Source organism: Coloeus monedula (genome assembly GCF_965178545.1).
Source record: "Coloeus monedula genome assembly, chromosome: 5".
In the NCBI taxonomy this organism is placed as follows: Eukaryota; Metazoa; Chordata; class Aves; order Passeriformes; family Corvidae; genus Coloeus; species Coloeus monedula.
Window position 1 is genome coordinate 2,543,910 of NC_138785.1, and position 21,946 is coordinate 2,565,855.

A 21,946-nucleotide genomic window follows, 5' to 3' on the forward strand; every position below is an offset into this window, starting at 1 on the left:
ACCTCCATTCATGGTTTTCTAATGTTGCCCTTGTTGACAGGAGCAGTAACTCAATACCGTGGGAATGCTTCTAGCATGGGGAGATAGAATCAAAAATGGGACTTTTCCAAGTTTGATTTATCATTTTTCTTGGATGTTTCATTGGCAAGCCATTTTTTACTTACTTTTTCTAACACCTCTCTTAGCTAAGGAGTGTTATCCTCTAGTAGGGTCCTGTTCAGGATAACTGAGCGTGGGCCAGGGCAGTGATTCTCCTTCTGTACTTGGCACTTTGAGACCACACCTCGAGTGCTGTGTCCAGTTCTGGGTCTTTCACCTCATGAAAAATATGGAGGTTGCTGGAGCACATCCTGACAAGGGCAGTGAAGCTGGTAAAGGATCTGGAGAATAAGTCCTGTGAGAAGTAACCGAGGGAGCTGGGAGTGTTGAGCCTGGAGAAAAAGAAGCTCAGGGGAGACCTAATTGCTGTCTACAACTACCTGAAAGGGACGTCCTTCAGAAAACTTGCTGTAGGGTAATATAACTCAAAAAGCTCCTTAAACTTATTACACAGTAAGTGTATAGGAATGTAGGAATTTATAAATAGCTATATAAAATATGAGATGCTCTATTTGTCAGCTGGTAAGCCATGTAACATTACCTGAAACAAAGTCCTGAGCAATCTGTTGTAGGAAGGTTATATGACTATATTGTAGGGAGATAACAAGGACTGAGTAGCAGTGTTATCTGTTGTTCTTATTTATAAAGGACACTGCAACAGACTCAGGCATCCACGTGGATTGGTTTGGCATGAGGAAAGAGCAGATTGTTTGGTTTGGCTTGTACTCATTTCTCTGTCCTAGGAGGGTGATGGTGACTGAGGGGTTTCTGACATGTCCTCACTGTGCTTTGAAGGCACTTTGCTTTCTTTTTGCTGCATACAGCATTTTAAATCACCAAACCACGTGTAAAAAGTATTTTCCCTTTGCTCAGCAGTGTGCTGCTGTCAGGAACTGTGCATTTAGGATGGCAGTGGAGTTTTCAGCGTAGGTAGAGCTGGTGTTCAAGTGGGTGTTCAAGTGCTGATTTAAGTAGATTCAGAATCAAGTACCTGTTAAAGTGCTTCAGTGGAAGTTGCAATGTTCATGTGTGCAGTACTTACTCCTGTTATTACACTTGTTCTTGTAAGCAGAGTGTCAGTTTTGGGAGTTCAAAGTTGTTTCTTATTCAATGGTAGCATCTTCCTCCCTGATTTTTGGCTTTCCACTCCCATGTGTCTGATCAGCATAAAGAAAAACATGGCATGAATTTATGTGTCCTTTTAGTAGGACAAAAGCCCTCTATCTTCTCTATCCCGTTAGCTTATGTGAAAACAAAAGCCCAGAAATGTTATGCTAAAATCAGAGTAGAGAACTGCAGCTTGAAGGAGGACGACTTGAAGCCTGTGGGCAGCTATCAGACAAGACCTCGTAGTGGGAATGCTCATAACCATGCTAACAAAAGCGTGGTGTGCTTAAACTGCAAGCTGTAGTCCTGTTGTCTGTGATGTAATGCTCTTATTTCTCCTTTCAGCTATGAAGCCGTACGCTCCAGCCTTCATTCTCCTGTGGAGTGCTGTCGGGATAGCGAGGGCTGCCAAAATTGTTGTTGTGCCGCCAATTATGTTTGAAAGCCATCTTTATATTTTCAAGACTGTGGCCTCGGCCTTGCATGACCAAGGTCACCAGACAGTGTTTCTCCTCTCTGAGGGCAGAGAGATTCCTCCATCTAATCACTACAGACTTCAGCGCTACCCAGGGATCTTTAACAGCAGCACCTCAGATGATTTCCTCCAGTCCAAGATGAGGAGTATCTTCTCGGGGAGACTGACTGCCCTCGAACTGTTCGATATCCTGGACCACTACTCCAAGAACTGCGACATGATCGTTGGCAACCGAAACCTCATGCGTGCCCTCAAACAGGAAAAATTTGACCTGCTCCTGGTAGATCCCAATGAGATGTGTGGATTTGTTATAGCCCATCTTTTAGGGGTTAAATACGCTGTGTTTTCCACTGGCCTCTGGTATCCAGCAGAAGTGGGTGCTCCAGCTCCCCTGTCCTATGTTCCAGAATTTAACTCGCTACTCACAGATCACATGAACCTGTTCGAGAGGATTAAAAATACCGTCGTTTATCTTATTTCAAGATTTGGAGTTAGTTTTTTGGTTCTGCCAAAATATGAAAGGATAATGCAGAAACACAAGGTTCTTCCGGAAAGGTCCATGTATGACTTGGTCCATGGATCCAGCCTGTGGATGCTTTGTACTGATGTAGCACTGGAGTTTCCGAGACCTACGCTACCCAATGTTGTTTATGTGGGAGGAATCCTAACGAAGCCGGCCAGCCCTCTGCCAGAAGTAAGGTTTGCTGAGTTTTGCAGTAATTTCTGTGGTTTCTGCTTGACCTCGTGTGATGAATGACACTTTTTAAGCAGTGATTTTTCAGATGGGACCTGTTCTGTTGCTGCTTGGTGAAATGTACCCTGGAAGTCACTTCATGGGGTGGTGAGGGTACCTACTGGTCACAAATTCAACAAAACGAATCTTTTGTGGATGCAGGAAGTATTTTGCTTTTGTGTGAGATGCTTAATGGTGCGGTAGTGGTGAAAGACAGTGCACTCTGTCTTGGAAGTCACGTCAGTAGCTTCTAACCAAACATAGTTTAAAATGGGAACAAGGGCGAATGGATGAATACTGTTCATGCTTAAGGAAGCCTGCTGGTAGGGTATATTAGGTAATTTCATGGTATTGGTGTTTTTATGGTATTTGTTTTTATGCCTCCCTTAGGTTTGATCGTGTCTTTAAGACTATGAGTATATAAGCATGAAAAAACTGTACAGAGTGACAAATGGAGATAAGAGTTGACATACATGACACTATGGCTGCACTCAGAGTTGAATTTTTGCTGTGCACGTGCAGGCCGTCAGGTATGAACTTCAGACTGAAACAGTGGTAGTGACTGGACTGACTCCAGAAATCCTGGCTGTACAGGTTAATTATTAAGTTTGATTACTTCAGTGATCTTTGATATGTTACACCTAAGAATGCCTGTTGAGCAATACAGTAGTGTGTGACAGGCAGAACCATCTCACAGAAAACCATGTCACTTACACTTCTGTTTGTGTGTACATAAACAAATAGATCTTGAATTGGAGGTGATTGTTAATGGATGCTTTTGGCTGGATGATAAAAAGGTATAGGTAGACCTGCGGTGCTCAATCTAAAATGCCTCTTTCAGCTTTTGCTTTTTGTATGAAAAGTGCTATTGTCTGTTCTCCTGGGTGTCATCAGAGATGACCGTAGCAGTGGTGCTTCTAACTGGTTCTTTCCATGTGTGCATCAGTATTTGTATTAAGGAAGGGTCAGCTATCCTAAGAAAGCAGACTAAAGGTCCCCTTGGGTTGTCTAAAAGTTCATCCCTATTCCCTCCAGGAAAACTTTGCTGGCTGGATTGAGTTTTTTCTTCATTTTCCAGACTGATGTTTTCTTTTTCTGTAAGAGAAAAAAGGTATTTGCGCAATCAATTTGGGCAATAGGTTACCGTTGTCTGTTTAGTGTCTTTTGATGTTTAGTGTAACAGGAGTGATAGAGACCTTTAAGCAGACCTGTAGGTCGATTTTGTGGTGGCAAGTATTTATTACAGTGGGGGAAAGAAACGACCTGTAATTATTTGTGAGCTGAGACATTACTTAATTATTTTCTGTTGTATCAGGGAATTCATTCTTAGTGCTCGAAGCACAAGTTTTCACTGAATGTGAGAGAGGCACCAAGTGAGCATGTACATCTTTGATCCTGTATTTTGTCCGTGCCTAAGCTGTTACACATATCCCTGTGGTGTGTATTGTAGGTAAATTATTGGGCAATCAGTTTGTTTGCTGAGCAGTTGGATGAAATTCACAAATGACCCTCTGTCCTGGCAGGTGAAAACTGCGAATGCAGATAGCGAGTGCTGTGGCTCTTCTCTGCTCTTGCTGCATCTCCAAGGCAGCAGCCTTGGCTAATCTATTTTCTGCAGCTTCTAGTTGGGTGCATTAAGGTGAGCCAGAAGCAGAGATACTTCATGTTCCTGCACTGGGCTGGAATTGGTGGTGCTTCAGGGCTCTCTCAAGTAATGCTATTGTCCGGGGACGATGATTAGAAAAAGGGAGTGTGTAGCTGGACACAGTAACTAGAATTTGCCCACTAAAGCTGTTATTAGAAGTGTTTCAGGTCTCTTGAATTCACCAAAACTGCTAATAAGTAGCTTAGTCCACTTTGTCTGCTAGGGAGGTATTAGGAAAAAAGATCAGGGGTGTTCTTTCAAGTCCAATATGCCTGATCAGACTACCTGCGCACCTCAGTAGTGGCACCCCTGTGTTGTCAACAGTTTTTTCCTTCTCCCCTCCTCCCCCCCCCTCGTCCCCCAAAAATAAGCAAATTGTTTAACCATAATAGAATGCTTACACATAAGTTAAGTTCTAGCTTTCTGTTCAAAAGTAGCATCTTAAGCGGCAGATAGTAACAATTAAGCAGTCAATGAGGAGATAAATGTCAAGATATTGTAAGTTGTTACAGGGTGGCCATTCTTTCATTCTAGGGGATGGGGTAGCTCTGTTTTGTGGCTGCTCAGATTCTGCACCTGTTCCTTGAACTTCTTGAAAGAGAAGTTAGAAAACCACAGCTATAAAGGTAGCACGTAGCAGTGGGTGCTGAATATTCATAGCATGTTACAGTGTATGTGGAGGGGAAACAAACCTGACCCAGCTTTTCTGGTCATCTGTGTTAATATGTTTTATATTTATATACACACATAAACTGACCCAGCTTTGCTGTTCCATCTGCATTAATATTTCGATCCTGGGGCACATCCTCCCTGCTGATCTTGCAGTTAGCTTGTGTCAAGCATGATTTTTAGCTGCTGCTGAGCTCTGTAGCAATTACGCTGCAGCCCCCGGCTGTGGCACACAAACTGCCAGCGTGTCTTTGGATTGCAGCTTCCCCAGATGCCTCGGGAAGGCTCCGATCCTCCTCCCTGCTCTCCTTCCCCGGCAGTGCCCCGGTGTCGGTCTTCGCTTGGCGCAGTGTCCCTCGGGAAGTCGCAGTGATCGGCGTGCCAAGGAGGGGGAGCCAGCGGGGAGAGCAGCGGGTGCTTTGGAGGTCACCGCTCTGCCCGGCGCCTTGCGGTGCCTTGCGGCTCCCTCCTGAGCATGGCAGGGTCAGCCTTACCTGTGCAGGCAGTGGCTGCAATGCCTGGGGATGGCACATTCCCCCTTCCAATCCCTGCTGAGGTCGGATGAAGCCGAGCATGCCCTGTCAGTCTGCTCTGCCGTGGTGGAGGGCTGATGGTTGCTTTGCAAAGCTCTGCGTAGGCAATTCCATTTGTCCTCTGTGAGAGCCAGGGTGACATTTTCACTGGTTAAACTGAGTTTAGAAGGTACTTCTTGCATAAAGTGTGCTGTGCTGCGCAGTAAAAGACAAGGACATGAGTATCCCATGTGCATGTCAAATTGTATTCACTTCTGGGTGATGGGTACAGAGTCCAGGATTTGTGTACTTAACTCATAAAACTGTATGTTGAATTAATATAGAGGACAGTGTGAACTGAATTAGCCTTGAAAGATAAAAAGCTAGAGAAAGACTGGCTATCGAGTCCTTGAAGTCATCTGTGACTTAAACTATGAAGGATATAGTGTTCCCTGGCAGTATTTTCCAGATAACTGTCATTGGCCATTAGGAAAAGCAGCGGTTCCTCTGCCTCTTCCTCACTACAGTTTTCCAGAGGGATCTGAATGGAGCTGGCTTTTTAAAGGAACCCCTTTTTAAGCAACAACAGGGAAACCTCTGCTCTGGCATTTTGTACCTTGTGACCAGGTTGATGCGTACTAGGCATTAATCAGCCTGATAAGATATGTCCCTGAATCAGGGCAGGAAGCTGAGGGGTGCTACTAGCAGCTGCCTTGGGAAATACTCAGTCCTTGAGTAAATTTATGCTGCAGAGGAGGATGTTCTTATTTTGGAGTAATAAGTTGTCCTTTCAGCCACAGCTGTCAACAGATAATTGCAGGAACTTCCTCGCTTCTCCCTGGATATCTCTTATCTGAGCTTGTTATTATACAGATAGAAGTCCATGTAGCAAATTGGTGGCTTTGAAGTATCTTCACTAGAAAGTGTTTGGGTTTTTTGGTTTTGGGGGATTTTTTTTGCCCCCCTGAGCTTTGCTGACAGTTCTGTGTTTACTAGGTGTGTTAGCTGATACTGATATTTATGTTGAAAATGAGGTGGAAGAATCAAGAGATGTTTTATTCCTTAAACCTGGCTTTTCTCCTTCGTTCGGATTCAAGGACACATCAGCTCTTGCAGACTGTAGCGGTAGATTTTTGTGCATGGCGTAGCACTATCATTTTAGTATTATTTTTGAAGTCCGGGGAATAGTTCTTACAGAGCTGTTTGGACAGTAAGTGTCTGGTGATGTGAAGCAATTCTAGAGCTATTCTAAAATGCATGTGATTGTCAGCTGGGGAGGAAAAAAGTCTTTTAAGGATGATGGAGGTGATGCAGCACTGTGTAAATTCTGGACTGAACTGTATGATTGTGTATTTTGGCTCTGAAATATATTTTAGATCAAGCTTCTTCCCCCTCAGAATTTGATGTTTTGATCCACAGGGAAGCGTTGCCGGAGCTTTCCGGGTACCCACAGTCCTAAAACTGTAGTCTCCAGTCTCAGCTGCTCCAGTAGGACAGGGCTGGTGAACCATGCTGTACTGCTGCATTTTAAATTTGAGGAGAAATGTGACTCAGCCTCTGCCTGTTTAATGCAAGACACAGGGAGAAGGGCACGGGGCTGATTTTGGAGCCTGGTTAACTATCTCCAGTTAAACTTGAGGAAGGTAGGTCCTCCAGGTGCACATGCCAGACATAAAGCTGGCATCCTATGAGCTGACAAAGCAGCACCCAACCTTCAGCAAGCCTGTGCTGTCCATCAAAAAGCAAGTTTACTTGGTTCATGGATTACTGTCCAGGGTGGTTATTTGTTGACTTCAAGCAGTTGTTTGTATTGGGAATGGAAAATGGAAGTTAGAGACCTTACATGTTGGATAGGTCAGATGGTGAAAGCTAAAAGCAACAGAAGTTACTTACAGAAAAAACCCCAACCTTAATAAGCTACTACTGTAAACAGGCTTTGTGGTTTTAAATATTCTAATTTATCATGTTCCTATTGGAACACACAAACTAACAAGATTTATTCACTTTGATAACATGCAGTGGTTTAACTGAGCATCACTTCCAAATTCTGAGGAATGACCTCTGCAGAGGAGAAATAATGACCTAGTGTTCTTCCCATGTTTCTCCATTTATAGCATAAAACAGAAGATAGGAATTGATTTCAAAGGGCATTCTTTTTTCCTGGGGTATTGGAACATCCTTGATTTTGGCTACCATGTTCCTATACTTTGGGAAGTTGGAATGTGCTCAAAACTCAACATTTACAAGCAGCAAGCCTAATTATTAATATTACTGACTTGAAGAAAGAAGTCTTTAATCAAGACAGCTTTTCAGATGTCCTAGTTGCTTGAAGGTGAAGTGGATAATTTTTTTATGGCTAATACCTTGCTTTGGGAGATGAGCTGTCTGGAGCAAAGGTTTTGTGAGGAGGCATCTGCCTGAACCTTCCCAGGCTGTTCACAGGGGGAATTCTGCAGGCAGCATGTTCTGCTGTTAACCATGACCAAGGGGAGTCAGAGTGAAGGGTGCGGGTCTCAGAAGCCAGCTGATCTTAGGCTTTTCATAGGAGTGGTGATGTCTGATGGCTTGTTTATATAAATATATTATAAAAATATATGGGTATTTTACATATATACACTTTACATGTATTTGTAGATTTTTAAAAAAAGAGAAGGGAGAGGGTAAACTCCAGGAAGAAAGAAAAGCTATTTTATGTGAAGAGGAAAATGAAGAAGAAATTGCAGTTATTAGATTAAAAGATTTAAAGCTGCAGATTAGAATTCTATCTCCTACCATCCACAGAGCACAGGTGTCATACTAGGACAATGACAGACAAAATTTCCCACCTAAATGAGATTATCATGTGGATTTATGGGTGAGGTATATGTCAGTATCTGTAATACAGAGGTCTGTTTTTAAAATTTATCTTCTTGTCCATTTTCTTCTTAACTGTATTATCTGTAATTTAATTTGACCCCGTGTTCTGTAGACAGAGTAAGTAAAACTAGTCTCCCTCTGTTCTTGATAGTGTTTTTTCTTTACTCCTGCAGAGTTTTTTGCTCCATAAGGAGCTACTGAGACTATAGGAGGGTTGGTAAAACCTTGGTTTGCATTTGTTTGATAATCATCAACTTTCCTGTGCATGTGTGCAAGTTCATGCTTAGGAAGGTGGATTTTTGGGTATTTTTTAACAGAATGTTGCCTGTGGGGTAATGCCAGCAAGGTTTTTAATTGGAACCCTGGATTTGAGGATCCCTCTGCTGCACTTGCTACTCTCTGCAGTGATTTTAATAACCTCTCCTGAAGGGCAAGCTCCTTGTTTTGCACTCCTCCCATTCATTTGAAAGGCAAGGTTGCTTTCCCAGGGTGCTTGCCAGAGGTCTGGTGAGTAATGGATTTTTGCATCAGGGAAGTCCTTGCGTGGCACTTTCCTGGTTGACCTCTAGCTCTGGGAGAGCGTGTTCCCGGAGCTTCACTGGATATGCCTGCAGCTCTAGAGGGGGCTCAGGTATGGGAGCAAAGACAAGGGCTTGGGGGATTGCATTTCCTTACTCTGGTTTTGAGTGTGAATTTTATTCCTCTCTAAAGTTAAATGGACTTAAATGCTCTGTCCCTGTTGGATGTTAAATGGGAAAAGGCAGTAGAATCAGGGATAAGAAAATACAACATTTTAGGCACTGGAAAGTTTTGTAAGGCTTTAAAGACTTTTTTTTAATATATACCCACTGTATTTTGAGAAGGCAGATACACAGTGTATATGTATAAACATCAAATAATTAGTGAGAAATGTGAATGGAAAAAGTCATATGTATTTCAGCAGGGCTGAATCTGTCTCGTATTGAAAAACTTAACACCATTGTTAGATTAATATGTGGTGACTGTACCTGGTACTGCTTGGGGTTCTGATAGGAAACGGTTCAGATCTTTAGAGTTTGTTTCCCAACTGGTAGGGTGGCTTTAGCCAGCAAGAAAACAGGGATTTAGTCTAATGCCATAATCTGAGTACGCTTCTTTAATGGGCCCAAGGTATTGTTTTTGGAGTTACCTTACTCTGTGTCAATATGAATTACATTAAAAAAATATAGTGTGTATATTAACTGCATGCACCTTTTGTATGGCAGGTCTCGTTAATAAAGCCCAGGGAAGAGAACAAATAACTTCGTATTAATGCAGAGGGAAATGGGGGCTTGTGAGGATCCTGTCCTCAGTGGGAGCTGTGTGGCTGCTCTTAATTGAACTAAGAACTTAATTAAGACAGATTATATGGAAAGGACCAAGCCCTGATAAAATTGGAGAATCACTTTTGCCTGGTAGCCATCGTTTTTAAAAAGCAGGAATTCAGTCACTGGAAAATAACCTTCGGAGTGTGACCAAGGTGCCGGGTGATGTGGAGCCAGCAGAAGTAGCTGGATGTGTGGAGTCAGGGAGGCTGACTCCATCCTCTGCCTCAGCCCTTGGCTTTCACTGTGATGTTCTGTGTCCTTTGCTGCCCTGAGCGAATAAAATCTCCTATTTTTGGTTCTAGACTCACTTAAAAATTCATGGCAAGTAAATACAAGCAGCTTACTTTGCCTGAAGTGATAGTTTCTCTGGGTTTGCTGTGGAGTGATGGGTTTTTATAACTTGTAGGTTATGTGATATGGTCCTGTTTGTTTTGTGATAGTGAAGGTTGTGTAAGGGTACCTGTATGACCTTAGACCACGCGTTCTGATACGTTATGTTAGTAAAATCTGAAATAAAAATGTTTTAATGCAGAATTTAAATATGTCACGTGAGAGAAGTACTATATAGAGGACAGCAGAAATGTTTGGACACTGATAATGGTCTCTGTGCCTTTCTGTTTATCAGCGAGTATCTCCTTTCTAAAGATGGCTTAGTGTGGCTTCTTATTTTAAAGGAGATCTGGTTTTGTTTGCTCTAAGCAGCATTTTGTAGGAGAAGTTGCAGAGGATGCCTGTGCTCTGCCTTGGGGAAAGGGTGGTTTGCAACCATATTCAAAGAACAGGCATTGGTGCTATTGGGCATTTGAATCGAGCAGCTGAACAGGGAAAGCTTCGGATATTACACCCGGTTATGTTTGTATTTGTGCACTTTGTTTATCTGAAACAAAGCTCAGTATTAGGCACCACTGGTTACTGCCAGCTGGGCCCTCACTCCCTGCTCACAGCTGTGTGTTCAGCACCGGGGCCTGCAGAGAATGGCTAATTAGAAAACCAGGCAGAACAAAGCCCACACAGTGGGGCTGGCACAATAGCATTCCTGTCTCACATTGGTCAAAAGATGGATTTTATTTCTTTTTTCCTCCCCCCTCGCTCCTATAGTACAGCACAGATCAATAAGTGCTTCTTCTCCCTATGCAAGCACAGAGTCCTGTACTATTTCTCCCAAAGGACATGAATTTGCACGGAACTTACATGGAAACAAGCGGAGACCTGGCAGGGTTGGGCGCCGTGTTCTAATTAGAGGTCCTTTAAGTTTTTCATACATTAGAATGCATTGTTTATTGTTTTTTAAAATAACTTGTGTGAAAATGATAGATAATATAGGCATTAGGTGATACTTGCATTATTTATTATTTTTAAACCATTTAAGTGACAATTTGAATTAGTTATAATATATGCATTAGGTGATACTTTATTATGAATGTATGTAAAGCTGTAACTGGAGGAAACACAAAATTCATCTAGAAAATGCCGTTCACTATTCAGTTCAGAATGTGAATGTGCTGTCCTAGATTTGCCAGGACCACACTACTTTTAGTGCATGTGATGTACATGAGCTCTGTGAGCATCTGATCTAATTCTTTATTAGAATTCCTGCTGGAAGTTTTGCTGTGAAGTTCATCGAGGTTTGGGGATTATAGTTCCTTAAGGTCTGATGGCTGGTTTGGAAGGGAAAAGCCAGATCTCTGTTTCTAAGTCACTGCTAGGTTTGTCAAGTAGGCAGTGCAGCCTCAACGAGGCAATGTTGTCCCTTGGCTGTGCTAGGATTTAGAAAGAAAAGCCCTTGCATCTGTTTAAAGAAAAACTGAAAATTACTTACATTTAGGGGTGATGGAAAGGATTAGGTGCTTTCTTCTAGCCACTGAAAGAGAGAACCATTTGAACAAGTGTGCCTTAATGATGTGTATGTTAAGCTTGAATTAACTTCTCAGTTCTGTGCTTGGTTCAAGTTCAAACCAGAATTTGAGGAAGGCTCAAAGCAGCTCATCATGTAACAAACTCCCTCCCCCGATTTTTTTTTTCCTGTAGGTTAGACTTCCAAAATGGTAATTTCCTTTCCTTGTGTTATAAGAAAATCATCCTGAGTTGACAGGAAACCTGAAAATTCTTTGAAGTAGGCAAAAGGAGGTCGCTGTGCTGCAAGCGAGGAGCTTCGAAGTGCTGCCCGATCAGGGAATGTTGATTTTAATGAGGGCAGCTTTAATGACTCATCCTGACTCAGTGCCTTTTCATACAGAGCGTAATTAGATCGCCAGGGCAGAATGTGCTGGAGGTCAAAAGTGTAAGTGGATTTAAGGGGAAGCAAGGGGTGAGTTCATGTGGGATGAGCTTTGGGTGTCTGTGAGGGTTTTTAGTGGGTGGCCGTTCACTGAGGCTGCTGTGGGGGCTGTTTGGGCTACTACGGCCCTAGAGAGTGAAAAGGTGGCAAAGTGGCTGAAGGCTGCTGAAATTGTAGGCAAACGAAATTGTCCTGTGGCATCAGTGTGTGTTTTCTAATGTTCAGGTTCTGTGAGCATTGCTCCAAGCCTCTCTTTTGTGAGCATTAGGACTGTCCACGTAAGAATTAAAGGACGTACATAGACGTAGTCATGGCGCTGTTGAAGTGTTCAGTCCCCTTCAGAGATGTGCCAAGAGCACAGCCTGCTCTTTATCTGCTGTGGGTATCACGACTATACCTTGTATACTACACAAAGAACAGGCAAAGTACAAGAAAATACTGAGGCTTCGTGCCATGGCCTGGCTAATTGTACCAGGTCATTCAGATTGGTCTTAAAATCCAAGGCCTGGGAATGCCACTCTCTCGGATTCAGTTTCACTTGATGTTCGGTTTAGAAATTCTGTGCTAAAAAGCTGTCACAGAAATAATTATAATTAAGTTTAAGGAACCTGAGAATAATGGACTCATCCAGATCACAAACTCCGGGAGCTCTGCGAGGAGGCAGTGAAAGTTCCCTGTTTTCCGTTGCCTAATTTTTACCCAACTCCCTACATTTTTAGTGATCCCATTTAATCAAGGCTATGTTATGCCAGGAATGACACAGATGTTTGCAGGAAGAACCCTCGTTGTTACAAGTCTGTAGTTGATTTTCTGCAGCCCGTGCACTGTAGTGATGTCCAGCACCCCACTGGGGGAGCAGATTGTTAAGGGGCTGCAGGTCAGAAGGCAGGTAAGTAATTCCTCTTGCTAACAGCACCATGTAAAGCATAAGTGAAATCTGGGGTAGGAAAGAACCTTTCAGTTGATGTCAAAATACAGCAAGTTGAGATCAGACTCTCTGCATCTTCCTGAGGTTGGCACTGGGCAGTTTTAACCCTGTCTGAGGAATTAATTACATTCTTTCTAATTTAGCGCTCTAAAAGAAACTCAAAGGACAAGATCAGCTTCCTCTGCTTCTGCTTTGGCCAGGTATCATTTAGCTCTGATCTGGATATTAAGGTTCTGTTGATACAAACTATCGTGTTTTGTATTCCAGTTATTTTTAAAATACAATCCCGTTTAGTATGACAAACAAATCCCATGCTTTGAGCCTGATGGCAGGATCTTGTCTTGCCTGTCAAGATTTTAAATTCGCCTTTGTCCATGTTATGTCCCACTGAAGCAGTGGGATTACCTTCAAAGGGAAGGATTAAAGAGGCTTGGCTATGAAACCACAATATAACACAGAGCAGGTTGCTTTGCTGTTGCACAACAAAACACAAAAGTCTGTAGGTGATATAGTGAAGTTCCTTTTTTTTTTTTGTGTTCCTCTACATAAAATTCTGCGTACTTAGCAGCTATATTTTATACATGGGGATTTTTTGAATGCTGTTTTAGAAATTCCGTTATAAGGAAATATTTCTATCTCCTCCATGCTTACATAATGAAGTACAATTGTTACTGTGTGAATACATCAGATCTGTGAAGTCTCACAGAATTTCTCATTAAGCACAGAGGAGCACTGGGCCTTGGGAGCTGGCCTTGGGAGCCAGTTCTCAGTGAGAACAGACTCATCTCCAGTAGCAGAAACCATGTGTCTGGTCAAGGAGGAGTGTCACAGGTAGGGCCTTCTGATGCCAGGATGATCCAGGATTATTCTCCATCACTTTCCAGGGATCAAGTTGAGGCTGAATAGCCCATTCCGTGGATTCTCCTCTATAAAAACACAAGTGGCACTGGCTAGTCACCCTGTTTCCCCAACCACTCCACACCAGTTTCCAGACACCTGGCATTTCTGGGTGCATCCTGTCATATAAGTAGTCTATTTAGTCCAGTTTATTTAGTCTTTCCCTCTGGTCTGAGGGCCTGGGATTGCCAAAGGCCATACCAATAAAGTCTAATGAAGAAAGCAGGAAGCACCTTGACCTTTTTGGCACCAGGTCCCTTGTCCCGTTGAGGTTTGGCTTTCCAAACCCTGTCCCTGCAAGCTCAGGCAATGTGTGGATAGTCTGCCTGTCCCTGTTTCTGACTCATAGGTGCTTTTTCTTTTTAAATCTGAGTCTTACCCAGGGATCTTTTTTTTATATTCCCTGCTACCTTTGCTAGCTTCCTGCTCATCAGCATGGACCATGCTTGAGCTTGGAGGAAGTGGTGCTGGCACATCAACGAGCTCTCCCGAGCTTTTCTAGATCTGTCCCCTGTGGTATTCTTCCAAGCTGGTCTCTGAAGAGGCTGGAATTGGCTCTCTTGAAGCCCAGGAGATGCTGCTGTTGTCTGCCATGTTGCCTCAGTATCCTGAACTCCATCTCGTGGTCACTGCAGGCAAGGCTGCCTGGACCTTTGCATCCCAGACAAGGTCTGCCACGTTTGTGTATTTGAGAGCCAGCACAAATATCTTGTTTGTGGCTTCCTGAGCACCTGTATCAGGGAGGTGTCATCAAGAAGGCATTCTGGAAACCTCCAGGAATCTGCCCCTCTGGCTGGGTGAGTGCCCTGTGAAGACCAGGGCCTGTGAATTTTGGGCTTTTCAGAATGGTTTGTCCTAGAGCCCACTAAAAGTTCTCTCTTTAGATTTAAATAGCTTATGGGAAGTACTTCAAGATGTAACTAGTTGAAGCACTACAGTGACTATAATATAATGACATTTGCAGTATGCCTTAGGTCCTGAAGTAAGATTCAAGGATGAGCTTTAAATAAATCACAAAACCACTTGGAAACTTTTGTGTCAGAAGTTCAGCCCCTAATAAATGATTCAGCTTCGAGACGGGTCACAGCAGCTTCCCCTCCTTTGCTTGCTCCCTCTCCCTTCACATGAATAAAAAAAAGGAAAAGAGTGTGCTGGAAAAGGACGAACTGTGGATTTTAAAGAAAATGGAAATCTTTTTTGCTTTATTCCAGAGGGCAGTGCACAACCCCCAGTGCCACGTGCTAGATTTTGTGCTCGGATACGATAGCACGGCATTACTCCATTACTGTCTGCCCTCCTATTTATTACCAGGACAAGAGGCGCATTGTGAGCATGGCTCTTCATTTTCTTTGCTCATTTCCTATTGCTTTACTGGTGTTGAGCAGGCTTGTGCTTAAATTTGACAAGACCAGAATTAAACCGTATCCCGAGAAACGGAAGATACTCTTCATCTGACTGGTATGCCAGTGGTAGGATTTTTTTGTTTTTGTTTCCATTGCCAGCAGTTGTGTTAGGAAAAACCCAGAATTTACATCTATGCTTTAAAAAGTAAAGGGTACATTTTCTTTATTCCTTGAGCAGTAGAAACTGACAGTGTTTAGGGAAGCTCTGGCTTCTTTCAAGTTGTTTATTCTTTTTATATAAATGAAAACAAAGCAAGGCTTTTGAAGCTTTCCTAAAGGCTGGAAATGACACAGCTGAGTCCCAGGCTTCGTTCATGCTTCTCCTGTGCAGCGCTTCCAAGCTGATACTCTGAGATGGATCTATTTATGCTGTGCTGGGTTAAAATGCAGCCTGTTAACTTGTGAATGGATGTCAACTGATCAATTAAGGAGGGACAAGTTGTCTTAAGCCACTGGCGGTTAATATTGAAGCTAAACCAACACGGAAGGGTTTTGCTGTTTGTGGCCTGTGCCCTGGATTCTGAATCATCAGCCATTGTTCTTGGTGTGTTCATTGTTCTAGAATGTTTGGGATTTGTGAAACTTGGCTTCTGAAGCAACAAAGTTACCGACAACTGCCCTTTCGAAGCTGTCTTTCCTTGTTGTTCCTGTGCTTGACCTCTGCAGTGCTCAATGTGAACTTTGCTTCCCACAGGATCTCCAGGCGTGGGTGAATGGTGCTCACGAGAACGGTTTTGTCCTCGTTTCCTTCGGCGCTGGAGTGAAATACCTGTCGGAAGACATCGCCAATAAGTTGGCACATGCCCTGGCCAGGCTGCCCCAGAGGGTTATCTGGAGGTAAGGGCAGTTTTGGAGGAACTTGGCATGGGTTGGAGCATGCTTGTTTCCTGCTGGAGTTGCAGAAGCTGGAATTGAGATTACCTAGGTGGCACAGACGATATGACACTCCTGAAAAACTCTTGGCATGAAAATATTGCAACATTCTGGTAACAAGGAGAAGCAGTTATTGTTGTGGCAGAATAACGCACGGGTTACACTCCTAGGCTGAGTTTATATCCTTGGAAGGATTGGGGACAGTGAAAACAGGCTAAGGTTGTAACATTTAGGACATACTGTCCCTATTTTGGATGAAGAAACTACCCCAGGGCTCAAGAATGAATCCTGACGATGAAAATCTTCCATTTTCTGTTGTCTTCCCCCTTTTTCTCTTTTTTAGGCCCCTTTTCTTCTTTTATGTGTAAGCACAGGCTTTCATTACTGATTTTCCCATTTGCTTGTCCTTCTGTGAGAAACTGAAGGAAGAGAAATTTTCAGGATTCAGAATCAGTAAAAAGCATTCTCAGTTCTAAAAATGTCTTGAGTGGTGCTCTCAACTCCCTGTAAAAATCCAAAAACTGTTTAGTCAGCTCTGCTTCACGTCAAGCACTGCTGATATAATTTGGTGGAGTTTATGTGAACCATTTTTTTCCAGATAATCAGTGTCTTATATTTCATGTGGGTGTCTCAAAACCCTGCCACACTCTTGGAGCTGTATTAACAGTCTTGGTGGCCTGTTCCCCACCATGTCCTCCCTGCTGTGTGTAGTTCAAGGAGCAAACCCCACTAATGAACAGGAAAATGGGAATTTTCTAGGCTTTGGCACTGAAGCTGTTCTGAAGGTTGCATCAGTTTTTGTTTGGGATAGTTACTGTTTTCTTATGAGCCCCACAACACTGCTTGGCTTCTAATTAGTAATCCCAATTTATCTTACTGCTTTTCTTCTCGCCTTTTGTTGTTTTCCCTGGAATAGTTGTCTTTAGGAAGCATCCCCTTTTTGTAGTAAATAAATGGAGAGGATTTTTCTTGAGGATAGGTTTGTTTTTTTTTTAATGCCAACCCAACAATTTCATTTGAAGCCTTCTGTTAAAATTTAGGTATTTGTTCATCGGTCAGATGTAACTTGGAGTTTTTTGGGGATGTGGGCTTTGATTTTGTTCCTCAGATCAAGGACCTGTGTGTTAGACAGAAATGGGGTGAGTACTGCTTGGCGGTCTTATGTCACAATGCTAAATCCAGGGATTATTGTAGCTCTTTGTGCCCATCTGGTTAGGGAGGACAAACCAGTAACACAGTTATCTGCTTTTATGTAATTTAGCATGAGTATCTTAGTCTTTTTTCAACATACAGAAGTACAAGCCAGTTGTAAGGATGTATGTCTTGCTTAATTGGAAATGTGTAGGTGATTCTTTCTGAAGATACAGTTTTAATGCTCTCTAATGAACCAAACAGTCCTGTCCTTTAGTAGTCATTTTGGATGGTTTGGTAACTGTTTCCATTTGATGTTACTGGTTTAGGTTTTCAGGAAACAAACCGAGGAATTTAGGCAACAATACCAAGCTGATCGAATGGTTACCACAAAATGACCTCCTTGGTGAGTATCTGTTTCCATTCTTTATTGCTTATTCTCCCTTGAGTTCAGTTTGTTCTTTCAAAAATATTCTACTGAATTAGCAGTTATTATAAAGCCAGGATAACTTCTGTCATGAAAGTCACAGGGCAAGAATATTAAATTAGGATCTGAAGACAGAATTGAACACCTCTCTGTTAATTGTCTTTCTCTGATAAGAATGTCATGTTTTCCTCAAGTTCAAACACTGTTCAAGGAGGAGTCATAAAACTGAGCTATGTTCACATAGCATCAGAATAAGCTTTGGGAGTCTGTAAATACTGTTTTATACAGCTACTTTTGTCCAAGAAAGCTCTACCAGAACTTGGGCGCGTGTTGCAAGCTGATAATCTTTCTGTTGAACTGAGGTGCTCCAGGTTCTCAGGGGGGGATGAAACCTGATATTTTATTTTTCTTCTCCTTCCCTGTCAAAGGGTACCTGAGCCCCTTGTGGATCTGAGAGGCCACAGAATATTTGACTGTTTCTGGGAGACCTGGATGATAATGTGTTCCCAAAACAGCTCTGATGGGAGCTGATGAGTGCATTAAGCATCTGTGTGTGCGCGCGTGTGAGCTGGAGAATTTCCCATAACATAGTGGTTAGGCAGACGACTCCTAAAGCAGGTAGATTTGTTTTGGTTACAGGGTTGCTCTGAGGCAGGCTGCTTTTTCCATTACATGAGGCTGTTGCTCTGATTGTCATGTCTTACTAACCTCAAGTAAGGCATGTGAAGCTTTAGGGGAGGGTGTGACATCAGTTGTCCTGCTATTTAAAAAGTTGTATTTCGTAAAAAACCGTGCTCCCCCTCGCTCATGTGTACTGCTAAACCTGCTGGAGTCACTACCTGCAGCTACTCAGGAGTAGGCAATGCATATTAATCACTCCATTAATCATTTTACACGACTCATACACAGGAGAATTTTCTTTGCTTTGGCTGCTCCCTCTCAGTGTATAAGGAAATGATTTAATGCATGAGGAATTTCAGCAGAGTGGGTTTAGGGAGAGCTTTAGAACAAGCTGCAGTCATTTTTACCTGCCCGAGTTGCAGCCACAGAAACATAGTGATAAAGTTGTACCTGGGTGCTTCAGTAACTTAATATAAAGGAGATAGAAGTGCATTTTGTAACCTTCATGCCTCTTGTGGTTCCAGGTCACTCTAACATTAAAGCATTCCTCAGTCACGGAGGCTTGAACAGCATTTTTGAAACCATGTACCACGGGGTCCCGGTGGTGGGCATTCCCCTCTTTGGAGACCATTACGATACCATGACCCGTGTGCAGGCCAAAGGCATGGGAATACTGCTGAACTGGAAGACCATGACTGAGAGCGAACTGTATGAAGCCCTAGTAAAAGTTATTAATGATCCCAGGTATGGAATGAGCGATTGTTTGTGCATTAAATGTGGATATGAAACCTTTGTGCGGTGGAAACAAACCTGCGTTTCGTTATTTGTGTGTACACCTGAGGCAAGTCTGGATGTTTGTCCCATTTCCCAAGATTACCCAATGGCTGAGGTTTCTGTATGGGTGCTGGGCTCATTGCTCAGCACCAGAACTGAGTTGTCTCACTTGCTCTTTATAGTATTTGCCATATGGAGGGCACAGAGGTTATGGAGACAAACCTGTCCTGACTTACTCCGTATTGCAGACCTTTGTGTCTGTCTTGATTACTCCACATGAGCAGTCTGGCTGTTGTGCTACCTGCAGGGCCTGGAGCAAGATACATGTACATAGTTTGGGTTGTAGCTAAAATGGGGAGGTATTCAGAAAGAGTGACTCTAAGTTCCGTGATTTTATTATAAAATAGTAATATTTAAAGTGTTATTTTCCTTTTCCGGCCAGTAATACCTGTTATCTCCACATTAAAAGTAGGGTTAGCTGGCAATATATTGTATTGGGCTAACCCTAGTTAGTGCTGTTGATGCTTCTTGCTTTCATGGGAACTGAGTCTTTCTGAGAAAGGAGAATCCTGTCAGGAGCGAGCGGCAGAGAGGAGGAATGTTGATAGCGACCTTGATACCATCAGTTTCATCACCTTTCCCTTGTGCAATTATCCTTGGTGTGAAGGCAAGTCCTGTGTAAATAACCTGTTGACCCTGCAGGCAGGAGAGGAAGAATTTGACAGGATCAGCTGCCGGGGTGAAAAACAAAGAGTTTTGGGCGAAACTCTGGACCTGGGTGGAAATGGTTTATTGCAAAATCAAGGCCAGGTTTCTCGCTGTTGTGCATTTCTCCAGTAATTCAGTTGCACAATAACATGAGATGACAGCTTTTCCTTTCTTCTTGTTTGCTTGCCTCCCCCCAGCTACCGGCAGCGGGCGCAGAGGCTGTCGGAGATCCACAAGGACCAGCCTGGGCACCCCGTGAACCGGACTGTGTACTGGATCAATTACATCCTGCGCCACAACGGAGCCCAGCATCTACGTGCCGCTGTTTACAGCATCTCCCTGTTTCAGTATTTCTTATTGGATATTGCCTTGGTCCTACTAGTGGGTGCTGCCTTACTATACTATGTTTTGGCCAGGGTGACAAAATTAATCTGCAAGCAGAGCAAACATCTCTGGTCAAATGACAAACATAGTGCTGTTAATGGACACTGCCAGAACGGGATCCCCAATGGCAAGTATAGAAGAAATGGCCACATTAAGCATGAAAAAAAGGTGAAATGAGCCAACAGCCCCATGTAAAGTAGTAACGAATCAGATCAGTAATCAAATTTTATCGCTGTAACTTAGTCTAACAACTACTTAAATTGTCAATAAGCAGTTCTAACACTCCCCTTCGGTATGTAATATTATGTGACAAGATTCTATGGAACTAAGAGCAGTCTTTAAAAAAAAAAAGGCAAGCACAACCTAAAATGGAAAATACTTTATTCTTAATACTGATGCAGAGAGGTTATTTTGGCACTAAAGTTTTTAGAAGCCTTAATTCTCTAAAGTTCTATACGATGACCATATTTATGAATTTTCAGTTTTTAAAAGCTCAATGTGTGTGTCCCAAATGCGGAGAGGTTTCCTTTTATTTGCAGAGGTGTTCTCCTTTTATTTTTTTATTCTTTTAATATTCTTTAGCTGAGAGAACTCTCTAGTGCTAGTTCTGTGTTTCCTTTGTTGAAGGTTCAACCCGTTGTGTAAGAATGCTGTTTAAAACATAAATTATTTCCCCCAGTCTTTTTGCAAGAAACAGCAAGTTGTGGACTGAGAACACAGACATTAAAAAAAAAAATCTTAATGAGCACTGAAGAAAAATGGCAAAAATATGTACTCGTTTTACTGATAAAGCTGCATGACTCTTCTGCTCGCTACCAGTACTTTAGAGAAAAGGGTCCTGAGCAAGTCTACAGTGTGTCCTAACTTTAATTGAGACAAAATTTTATTTGTCACCTTTCTCTACATACGGAATTTATGCCACGAAAATATTAGGGAGTCTTATTTCAATTCCAAATACGGCTGTGTGGGAAGCAGATTTACATAATTAAGAAAAGTAAGTGAAACAATGGCAACAAAAAAAAAAAATCCAAAACCAACAACTTAGGAAAACCTAGCCCTGTGCTTAGTGCAGAATGTTTTGTAATGGCCCAGAGCTGTGCAGACTCAAACCGCTCCTTGGGGTTTGTTTAAAGGCAATGACCCCCACACAGCACTCCCCCTGTGTCCCCAGAGTTGAATGTCTTTCCTGTTAATTCTCATTAAGTTCTTTCTGAGTCGCAATGTTGTAGATGTTCTCTTTCAATGGTTGTATCTGGAAAAACAGAAATATTACCTTCTATTAGTCTGGGCCATGCAATCCATGTTCCACGTAGTTGCCAATAGGAATTCCGCGCCGTGGGCAGTGTCCAGCTGTCCTGCCTGGGGCTGGTGGGATGTGTGGGGTGAGGCCTGGCCACCCGGCGTGTGGAGGTGGCCCCGAGTCCCCCTGCCTCCAACAATCTCCTTCAATCATTGTCGCCGACACGGGACGCTGGCGGTGGTGTGTGCTCCGAGGGCAGGAATGCCGGGCGTGGAATCATTGCTGCCCTGCTGAACCAAAGTTGGCAACTATGAGTTTTCTTTCCATGTCATTCTGTTTACTTGGAATTTGCACTACACATGTTGTGAGTCTACGCTTTATTTATTTGTAGTTCGAGGTCCCGTGGCTGAAAGAGAAAGGAGGGAAGCCCGTTTTGCCTTGTTGTCGCTCACTAACATGGGAGGAGTTGGGGTGATGACGGGATGCTGAGCTCATCTTCATACACAGTGATGCAAAATTTCACCACCATTCCATCAGGAACCTCGGTCCTACAGCAATAAATAACAGTGCAGATATGTTTCTAATACGTAGGGCAGCTACTTGTGCTGCTCTCTGAATACTTGAAGAAAAAAATGGTATTATAAATATAAGCCTCTTAGCTATACCTTTTTACAATCTTACAGCCCATGGCAACTACAGGAGCACACAGAGGTGATGAATGGTGGGATGGTGAGAAGACTTAGAGTGTATGAATGACTTGGTTTAAAATGTGGGGGTCTTTTGGCATTAAAGAAGGTACAAAAGCACTGACCGGATGATTAAGCATAATTTAATCTCCAC

The 21,946-nt window shown here is 42.9% G+C and overlaps 1 protein-coding gene across 1 annotated transcript; it reads left to right on the forward strand.

The window, feature by feature from the left end:
• Nucleotides 1–1,553: 1,553 nt before the first annotated feature.
• Nucleotides 1,554–20,250, forward strand: UGT8 (UDP glycosyltransferase 8; the record flags this gene model as incomplete). The annotated part of the gene is made up of 5 exons (XM_082281734.1): nt 1,554–2,375; nt 15,643–15,785; nt 17,282–17,358; nt 18,525–18,744; nt 19,680–20,250. 5 exons carry the CDS (start codon nt 1,554–1,556, stop codon nt 20,041–20,043), a joined length of 1,626 nt encoding a protein of 541 aa, XP_082137860.1. The 3' UTR covers nt 20,044–20,250.
• Between the last annotated feature and the right edge of the window lie 1,696 nt (nt 20,251–21,946).